The 10,527-nt window shown below is 48.6% G+C and overlaps 1 protein-coding gene across 1 annotated transcript in view; it reads right to left on the bottom strand.

The window, feature by feature from the left end:
- Positions 1–337: 337 nt before the first annotated feature.
- Lrrc38 (leucine rich repeat containing 38) overlaps positions 338–10,527 on the bottom strand; it is a 33,435-nt gene continuing 23,245 nt past the window's right edge. The window contains exon 2 of the mRNA XM_046418884.2: positions 338–1,325. Coding sequence (XP_046274840.1) covers positions 1,072–1,325 — 254 coding nt within the window. The 3' untranslated portion in view covers positions 338–1,071. The remainder of the gene's footprint in view (positions 1,326–10,527) is intronic.

Raw genomic sequence — 10,527 nt, 5'->3', positions numbered from 1 at the left:
TGTGTTATACCAATGAAGGTTTTTCCAGTGACTTACCAAAACAACAGCAGTGAACGCCCTGTGGCCAGTTCTCATTTCTTTCCTTGATAACCATTTTTAAAAATTAATTTTTCAAGGACCCAGGGATTGAACTCAGGGCACTTTAACACTGAGCTGCATGCCCAGCTCCACCTCCCTTTTTGAAGACAGGGTTGCTGAGGCTGGCCTCACTTGTGATCCTTCTTCCTCAGCCTCCTGAGGAACTGGGATTACAGGCATACACTTTGTTCCACCTTAGCTGAACGCGGTCTCCTACTCTGCTTGGGCCACTATAAAAGAACACCACACCGGGGTGATTTATAACCAACACATTTATTTCCCACAGTTGTGGGAGCTGGAATTGGGAGATGGGGGTGTCAGGATTGAGCTCTGATTCCTGGTTCATGGATGGCTGGTTTCTGGCTGTGTCCTACCTCCTGAGGGAGTGAGGGGTTCTCTGGCATCTCTACTCTGAGGCCCATCAGGAGAGTCCCACCCTCAGGACATCCCAAGGGCTTCACCCACCCCGGGGATGAGGAATCCACACAGGGAAGTGGGGGGGGGGGTCACAAAGGTCTATTGCACATAGATTGATTTGTTCTCCATACAACATCCCAAGGCTGCTGAGGCCTATTATATGGAGAGAATCCTGCTTCCGTGGAGGAGGCTCTGAACTGGAGGCCCTGCCTGGGCAGCTTCCCGGCCTTGGGGGGAAGAGGTTGATCCTGGTCTCCAAGCACAGCTCCTGCCCAGAAAGAAGGGCTGGAAGATGCGTCTTGGCATCTCCTGCAGAGACCCCGGCTGGATCCTCCCCAGCCCCGCAGCCTGCACCGAGAGTCGGCCCTGCTCAGGAGCGACCCACCCAAGCTCCCCGGGCTTCTGGGCGCTGCGATGGGCGGGGCCAGCGGGCGCCCCAGTCCCCTTCGCCGCCAAGGAGACTCTGTTCTGTTCACGGAGGGTGTCTGGTGCCTCCCTGTCTTCAGCGCTTTCCCCTCCCTCTCCGAGAGGCGCCGCCGGCTGGGGTTTGGCAAGGGACAGGCCCGAGCAGGGGGCTCAGTCGTCCTCGTCCTCGTCCTCGTCCTCCGCGTCCTTGTTGGGGGCGCATCTCTGGAAGCACTGCACGACGGTGGCCAGGAAGAAGCTGGAGATGATGGCCGCGATGGAGACCGCCACGCCCGAGAAGATGATGATGAACAGGTCGGTGAGCGACAGGCTGAACTTGCACTCGCTGAAGCTGGCCTCCGACAGCTGCCGCAGCGCCACCCTGCGGTTCTCCGGGGGCAGCGAGCACTGGATTTCATCCAGGCCTGTGGAGAGGCGGTGGCCAGAGGGTCAGCCTCTGCCCTGCCCAGCGGGAGTCCCGCCCCACCCCAGACACAAGGGGACAGGAGCTGGACCGAGCGGAACTGGGACTTCTCTAGACCTCAGAGTCACCATCGTGGGGGAGAATCAGGACAGGGGCTCTTCCTGGGCTCTTAGAGGGTTAGGGGCCGTTTGGGTTTGGAGTTAGCGTGGCATGGGGGGCGCTACACTCCACTTAGGGCTGGGGACCTCTCTAGACCCGGTCACAGCCATCCATGGCGGGGAGCAGGAGGTGGCATCAGGTGCAGGGACTGGGAGCAGGGCCTGTTAGGTGCAGGACAGGCTGAACTATGTTATCTTCAGGGCAGGCCAACAAATGTTAGCTGCAGGATGGCCCACGCACTCATACCTCCTTCTGTCTGGTCCTTTATCACCTGTTTGCCTCAAGTCTGAACATTCAACCCCGCTCAAGGCTGAACACTTAACCCCCCCTTGGGCCAACAAGGTAGCTTGCAGACCCAGAGGCCCCATTAGATTTGGGCTATAAAAACTCCCTCCTGCCGGGCCCCTCTCTCTTGCTCTTGCTCTCTCTTCTTGATCTCTCTGTCTCCCTTGCATGCATGCTCTCTGCTCTCTCTCCTCCCCCTCTCTGTCTCTCTGTCTCTCTCTCTTTCTCTTTCTCTCTTTTCTCCTCTGTTGCACTGCTGCAAAAAGATCTCTTGGTCGCTCCGAGTGTTGTGGTCACTTTTCTTTCATTGATGCCGGTGAGTTTCCCCTTCCTGGAGTCCTAAACCCAATGGTGGTGTCAGGAGAATTTGACCGTTGATTGTCCGGCAAATCTCTTTGCCCACCTGCGGGGAGAAAAACACCCCACCACAGCCTTCAAGGCCGCGGTGGCCCTCAGGGACTCCTTCCTAGGGCAGAATAGACTCCTAGGTTCAAACTTATTCCCTTCCCTTCCCAGCTGGTAGTTTACCAGCATAGGCTTTGTAGGTCTTCCTCAAAGGACTCTGTAACCTCCAGAGACACACAACAGAGAACTGAACATCACCCCACCCAGAGCTTCATGGTCTCGGTGGCTCTCATAAAGTCCTAGTCCTCTCACCTTCAAGACTCGGCCGCTAGAGAGACGCTTACCCTCCCCTTCCTCTCTCTTCCCCTGTCTCTCTCTTTCCCCTCTTTCTGGCCCTGGGAGTCTCCGGCCTCTCCAGGAGGGGTCCCGAAAAGCCTTGGCCAAGGTCTCCCACGGCTCCGGCTCCATCCAGGACGAGAGGTTCGACTGTCAGGATTCGGTGACGACCAAACCCTGCAGCTCGAACCTGCCACTAAGGCACTCCTGATTTTTGGCTCTAGCGGGGATGCCCCTTTTGCCAATAAATCAGTTTCCTCCTTCTCTCTTATACTATCTTTGCATCTCCTTCCTTCTCCCCTATACTACGTTTGCATCCCCTTCCCTCCTCCTTATACTACATTTGCAACATGGGTAATGTGTTTTCTCTGCTGGTCGACTCTCCCCTACAATGCCTCTTGGATAACCTCAAATCCCTCTCCTTGACACCAGACATCAAACCCCAAAAAATGATCAAATGTAGCACCCAGGCCTGGCCCACTTATCCCTTAAACAACCAAAACAGATGGCCCCCTTTTGGGTCCCTGGATCCCTCCATTCTAAGGGATCTCTACAATTACTGTGAGCATTCGAAAAATGGGTAAAGATGGCTTATGTCCAGGCTTTCTTCTTGCTCCGATCCAATCCTGCTCTCTGCACCTCTTGCAAACCTCTGCAAATTTTTCTAGCCTACAAACCAACACCCACAACCACTGATCCCCAATCTTCTCCTCCTCTGGACTCATCCACTTCTTTTGACCTTGCTGAGAAACCTCCACTCTATCACCTGGCTCAAAAAGGTCCTCACCCTCAACCTTCTGCCCCAGCCCCTCCGCAGTCACCCCCACCTCAGCAACCTGATTTCTCCCCTCCAATTACTAGATCAAAAACCCAAACCTCGGTTGGTTCTCAGACCATTGCCCCTTACTGAGGTAGCAGGTACTGAAGGTACCCCTCCACCCACTCACTCCTCTCTTCTGTCAGCACCCACACAGGGTCCCACCAGGTCTTTTACCAGCTAACCCAAAGCTCAAACCAGCTGAGGAGAGCCCTCAGGCTCCTATTCAAGATCTGGTGAAAAGGCCTTTAAAGGTACTTTGTCATCACTGAAAACAGGTTACTAAGAATTAAAGTCCCTTACAGGCTTTTTGAGATATTCACTCCCATCCTGTTCTTCTGCTCAAGTTTTCCTTGCTAGGGAAAATCCTATTCTTTTACATCTCTCCTTCCTCATTCTCAGATCCACTGGAGCTGCTCTCAGCCCCACCTTCCTGCCTGCCCCCTCCCTACCAGAAAAGTCTTAACTGACCTTCTCCAGAAATCTTCACCATGGCTGATTTTAGGACTTTCAGCAAAAAAAAATCTCTACAAAAGAGTTTAACATAGATAAACTTCCTCTTTTCATATTGCCCTGTTTTACTTGGCCACTGCTTGGAAAAATCAGCACTCCAAAAGCTAAACACCCCCTTACTAGTTTTTCACAAAATATGTGAACAAGACCTCTGGCCTTGAGCTGGGGCTTCACAGAGATGGCTACATTTCTAAGATAAGGAAGTTACCAACTGGGCTCCATGGTAACAGCTGTCAGGGGGAGGAAAGAAAGGGAAGAAAAAGCTCTCCCCTCCCAAGTGTCCTTGAAAAGTTAACTTGCCCAGAACAAAAATTTTAAAAAAAAATTTAAAAAAAAAAACTGCTTTTTGTGAACTTCTGCAGACTCTGAACTTCTGAGCCCCTCCCCTTACTTGTTGGGTACAAAATTCTGAAACTACTTAAACTTGGGGTTCAGGGGATTAATTGATTACAACAGAAGCAGTGCCCTCTGAATCCGGTTGCAACCAAATAGGACTGTTTCCCTATCTTCGGTGCTATCTTAGGTGCCTTGCCTTGTCCGTCCCTACAACAGTATAATTCTATATACTTAAACATTGTTCATGTTTTCATGAAATGGTCAACAGATGTGATTTATTGTGTGCTGCAAATAACAAAATATCTCTTATTAAAATGGAATAATTTGCCTAAATTCAGAAATTTACAAGGATTGTTTCAAAGTGTGAATAAAGAAGGAGTTAACAGATAGGAAAGAGAAATTAGAAGGTTCTAGGTATGGATTTAATAGAAGGAAAATGTGTTTCTGGATAAGAGAGTCTATTAAGTAAATAAGAGGGTTTAAGCAAGTGATGAAGAAGGTCTGTGTACGTTGGCTATATAGATGTAATTAAGTGCTATAGAAGGTCTGTGTATACAACTATGGTTAAACAACAACTGTTATTTTGCAATATTGTAATATGTTATTTCTTTAAGAGCTAAACTTGATTAATATAAAACATCAATGTAATTGTGGTACTATTACTCTTCTTTGTGTATTAAATGTCTTCATATTTTCCAGGTATTTAAGTCTTTAAGATAGAAGCTTTAAAAAAAAAATATATCAAGCTGGTGTTCTCCAAAAGGTTGCATGGTAATTTTAGACTTATAAAAATAACATATTGGAGATTTATTTATATCATTTAATGTTGCATAACTGGACCTGTTATCAATAAGATTAATATGAAGTTCTATACACTGGGTACAATTTAAATGTAATATCATATTGTATTAGTATTCATGTGACCTCAAGCAACAATATATGTAAACTTTTATAAAATGATATTTAAAAACAAAGATCAGCTCAATAATAGAACACTTTACCTAAGATTTATAAATCTTAGCCTTACCTGAGATAAGGCTCTGCCTTCCATCTTACTATATGTCAGAATGACTCCAAAGTAGGCCAGACTTCAGGTAAAGCCCAGTACTCTTAATTTAAGGTGAAACTGACTTAAGCTGGATGTTTATGATCAAGATTTAAAGTTAAATTAAAATGGGCAAGAAAACTAATATTTCGCTCTTACCCTCTGAGTCAATCTGAATCCAGGGAGCAGGGAACTCCTCTAAAGAGCTTTGCAACTCTGGGCCAAATAACCTCCTGATCAGGGAGATTAATGAGACCACTGGAGAATGAAAAGCCAATCCGTGCACTTACTATGAATAGGAGGGTCACCGGAGAAGGGAGACATCCCTGATGCTTTCAAGGGAAGCCACATGGTCAAGCAAGACCTGGACCCATCCTGGTGCAAATGGCACTAGCAGAACTAAGAAGCTGCTCTCAAGTTCCCCCATGAGCGACCCCTATGGGAACTCAGCTGACTCTTAACAATAGATAAAAACAAAGTCAATTTTGACCAGCTTGATCTTAAACACCTACCAAAAACAGTTAAGCCAAAACACAGTCATTCCTGGGAGTATTGAAGGACAAGAACAGCTAGAAAAGAGGAGACAGCAACTAGGCCAACAGGCTCCATGGGGAATGTTCAGTCAAGTATGACCTTGACTCCTCCCCCTCACAGAACCCCTATTAGTCCTCTTTATGTTTCTCCTAATAGAACCATGACTATTAAATTGCCTACAGAAGTTCCTGCAAGATCAGATACACAAATTCACCAACCAGTCAGTCAATCAATTACTTCTTTAAGACCACCAGCCCTGATGCCCAAGACAGAGACCTACGACTCATGACCAACTCCTCTAGCTCCAGAGACTCTGCCCCCACCTAAAACCCTCTCTAACCCCTTTTTCCAGTTTTCACAACCCCTCTTTCACTTCATAGGAATGAGAACTACTCTCCAGCAGGTCCACTCTGCTTATTCTGTCTGCTCTACAGTATCCTCACAAGGAAGCATCAAACCTAGACTCCCCACACCTCAAATGAGGAGCCACTAGCCAGGCAAAGACTGGTAGATCAACTTCACTCACATGCCTAGGCACAAAAAGCTTCACTACCTACTTACTTTGGTTGATACTTTTTCAGGTTGGATAGAAGCCTTCCCTACATCCAGGGAAACTGCTAACACTGTTGCCTCCATCCTCATTGAGCAGATCATTCCCAGGTTCAAACTTCCCGCCTCCATCCAGTCAGACAACAGTCTGGCCTTCACTTCTGAGGTTGTTCTACTAGTCTCCAAAGGCCTCAACATCACATGGAGGCTCCACATCTCCTACCAACCCCAATCCTTGGATAAGATTGAGAGCCTAATGGCATTCTCAGGGATCATCTCACTAAACTTGCTATTGAACTTAGGCTCTTCTGGCCCACTCTCCTGTCTTTGGCCCTCACCTGAATCAGGCAGCCCCAAGGACCCCCTCAGGCCTTAGCCCCTTTGAGCAATTCTATGGGTGCCCTTTCTTAATCAACCAAAGTTTTCCAATCGCTCCTCCTCCCCTTGTGTCCTACCTGCCTAATCTCACACTTCTATGCAAACTCCTAAGTGAACACACAGACCAGTGCCTTCCTGTTCCATTCATTGCCTCAATCCCAGCACAACCACAAACTGAATTGGACCCTCTTCAACTGGGTGACTCAGTCTTACTTCAGGAACTGCATTCTCAATCATTGGAACCTCAATGGACAGGACCCCATACAGTAATAGATACTACCCCAATGGTGGCCAAGCTTTTGGGCCACTCTCCCTGGTACTATGTCTCCTGCCTTAAATAAGGCAACTGTTCCAAATTTCCAGTCCTGGACTTCCACCACGACCACAAAACTCAAAATTTCTCACCAACCCTCTTCTTCTACTAATCATTATTCTCTGTCAAGTTTTTATCTCAAACCACAGATGCCGCTTCTACATCCAAGTAACATGGCACCAGGATGACACCACCCACTCTCAGTTTATGGGTCAAGGCAATTGCCCTTCCACTGGCTGCAATCAGGCTGTCACCCTTAACATTACTGGATTCAACCAAGCCACCTCCAATACTTCCTAGAGTCCCTGCTACAGGACCAATGGCTGATACCAAGAATCTCCTCCATTCATGACTGGTTTGATGCCATCGACGACTTGTGGCTTCAAGGAACTTTGATGGACTTTACCCCCACCAAAGTAGTTATCTATAGCCACTGAGTGTTATTTTTGGCTGCCCTGGTGTTCTCAGACCTGTCCCCTGAACATTCCTCCACTTTTCCTCCTGGGTTCCACGCCGCCCACCATTAAGCAGGAAGTAGCTAGAGGACTTTACGATGTCCCCCATGTCACTTAGAAAAACAAAAAGGGAGGAATGTTAGGTGCAGGACAGGCTGAACTATGTTATCTTCAGGGCAGGCCAACAAATGTTAGCTGCAGGATGGCCCATGCATTCAAACCTCCTTCTGTCTGGTCCTTTATCACCTGTTTGCATCAAGTCTGAACATTCAACCCTGCTCAAGGCTGAACACTCAACCCCCCATTGTGCCAACAAGGCAGCTTGCAGACCCAGAGGCCCCATTAGATTTGGGCTATAAAAACTCCCTCCTGCCAGGCCCCTCTCTCTCTTGCTCTCTTGCTCTGTCTCTCTTCTTGATCTCTCTGTCTCCCTTGCATGCATGCTCTCTCCTCTCCCTCTCCCTCTCTCTCTCTCTCTCTCTCCCTCTTTCTCTCTTTTCTCCTCTGTTGCACTGCTGCAAAAAGATCTCTTGGTCGCTCCGAGTGTTGTGGTCACTTTCCTTTCAGTGCCCACCCAGTGGCAGGACCCTCCAGGCTTCAGGGCCATCCCCCCACTGGATGCCAGGCTCCTCTCCACCATCCTCAGGGCAGACAGGAAGAGAGGCTTGCCACCGTGTAAAGCCCCACCACCCCAACACAGGAGAGGGGAGGAAGAGGAGGCAGCTGGAGGGGGCTTTCCTGTGGCATCTGGTACTTTTGTTTTGTACTGGGGACTGAACCCAAGGTTGTCATCCACTGTGGGGACCACAAATCAAGTCAAGATGGCGCCTGGCAGTTTGCCAGGAGGAGTGGTTTGTGAGGCAACGCCACGGAGCCATTAAGATGGTGGAGATTCCTTATTGGCTGATTGCTGTATCTGGATGATTCTAATTGAGTCAAGCTGTGTGTAATCAGTTAGGTATATATACCTCTGCTGTTCCGTAATAAATTGGCTCCGGCTACCTTGGGTGCCTGCTACCTTGAGTTCCCGCTCAGTTCCTGCTTCAACCTTCAAGTTGCTTGTCACCTCCCAGTTATTTTGCCCAACCGGACTGTGGCAATCCTCCACTGAGTTACAGGTTTCATAAGCTGCCGAGGCTGGCCTTGAACTTAGGATTCTCCTGCCTCAGCCTCCTCAGGGAATCACTGGGACAACAGGCATGTGCCACCACACCCAGATGGAGTATTTGGTACTTGGAACTTGAGTGAAGCTTCATGGGCTGAAGAGTCACCAGAAGACTGTGCTTGGATGCAGGCTCCCCAGGGATCCATCCAGGAGGTCCTGGGGGTGGGGGGGGGGGCTACTCTGCATTTTTTTTTTTTTTTTTTTTAGTACTGGGCATTGAAACTAGAGGTGCTCAGTCACTGAGGCACATCCCCAGCCCTTTTGTTTACATTTTACTGAGAGACAGGGCCTTGCTAAATTACTGAGGCTGGCTTTGAACTCCCGGTCCTCCTGCCTCAGCCTTCTGAGCCTCTGGGATTTCAGGGAAGCACCACTGCGCCAGCCCACTCTGCATTTTCTAATAACTGGGGGATTCTGTTGTGGCCAGAGGCAACTTTGAGAAGCTTCACTATCCAAACATCCAAGGAAGGGGCCTGAGCCCACCCCTGATATGACCAGAGGAGGCCTCTTGAACTCTGCTTTCTGTATTGGGTTGACTGTAGGATTTCACTTGAGTGTTTGACTAATTTAAGAAGAAGCCTCAAACCCTCCAGTCTAGAAAAATGTTAAAGACGGAGCCCATGCTGAGTAAGGGCTTGCTAATAATAACCACCACACCAACATCTCCACAAGGATCACTCCATAGGACTCACCCAAGCTCTGTTCTGAGCACCTGACTTAGATGAACTCATTTAATCCTTACAACAACTCCGTAGAAAGGCCTCATCGATATCAGCCCCACTTTTCAGATGGGGAATGGGCTCAGACAGGTGAAGTCACTACTCAAAGTGGGACAGCTAGTAAATGGCTGAGCCCCGATTCAAACCCAAGCAACCTGGCTCTGGAGCCACTGTGCCTCCAAAAGGAAGAGAAAAGGGGAGAAGCCAGGAAGAGAGGGCAGGGTGGTAACAAAAGACTCTGGCACTTCCTCCCCAGGGCTGCCATCAGGAAGCCACCTGGTGATGGGTAAAGGGTTCATAGCATGTTTAGAGACATCTGTGATGACTCCCCCGTTTTGATGAGCTGTTTCTCTTGGGGTCCCCCCATTTGCCATCAGTGAAGTAGGAGGCTGTCAGAGTGGAAGGCAGGTGAAGTCTGTCCCTACCCTCAACTTAGATGAACCTAATGGGTGACCTGCCCGAGGCACAGACACCGAGCACCGTGACAGGTGGCTCTCTAAGCACTTATTTATTGATTCAACAAATGTGTTGAGGATTCTGCCTGTGCCAAGGAATTGATGACAAGCAAGGAAAATAAGGACCTTACCACCCAAGGGTGTAAACTCTAACGGGAGAAGACAGATACTCATTCAATCATTCAACCAAAAAAAATTTTGAGTACTTACTTTGTGCTAGGTCCTGGGGCTGCAGCAGAGAACAAAACAAAACTTTGGCCTTCTTGTGCCTTATTTATTTGTTTGTTTGTTTGTTTATAGATGGGGTCTTGCTGCATTGCCCAGCCTGACCTTGAACTTGCAAACCTTCAACCTCAGCATCCCAAGTAGCTGGGATTACAGGCCTGTGTCACCGCCTGGCTTCAGCTTGCAATTTAGATGACAAGGGAGTAGATCAAGAAATACATTAAACTGTTAGGATGTAACACCAAGGTGAAGCAGTCGAGGGTGAGTGGGAGAGAGGACTCTGTAGATGGGGAGGTCAGGAGGAACAGTCTAAAGGGTAAGGAGGAACCAGCCGGGAGATCATTCTAAGCAGAAAGCCTGGGACAGGGCTCAGCATCTGAGAATCACAGCGTAGCCAGCAGAATGAGAAAGGAGAATTTAGTATGAGCTGAGCTGGGAAATGGACCTGTATTGAGATGAAGCCTCTGACTGCCAAGTCCTCTGAGTGAATATTATGAACAGAGCCCCCATTTGACCACCAAACCTCAGTGGACATGAACTAGAGATACAGGCTATGAAATGCTGAGCCACTAGA

The sequence above is a fragment of the Marmota monax genome, unplaced genomic scaffold (genome assembly GCF_021218885.2).
Source record: "Marmota monax isolate L192 unplaced genomic scaffold, Marmota_monax_Labrador192_F-V1.1 WCK01_AAM20220418_F8-fsc00008, whole genome shotgun sequence".
Taxonomy (NCBI): domain Eukaryota; kingdom Metazoa; phylum Chordata; class Mammalia; order Rodentia; family Sciuridae; genus Marmota; species Marmota monax.
Note: the sequence above shows the minus strand (reverse complement) of the source record. Positions and strands in the feature narration are given on the sequence as shown.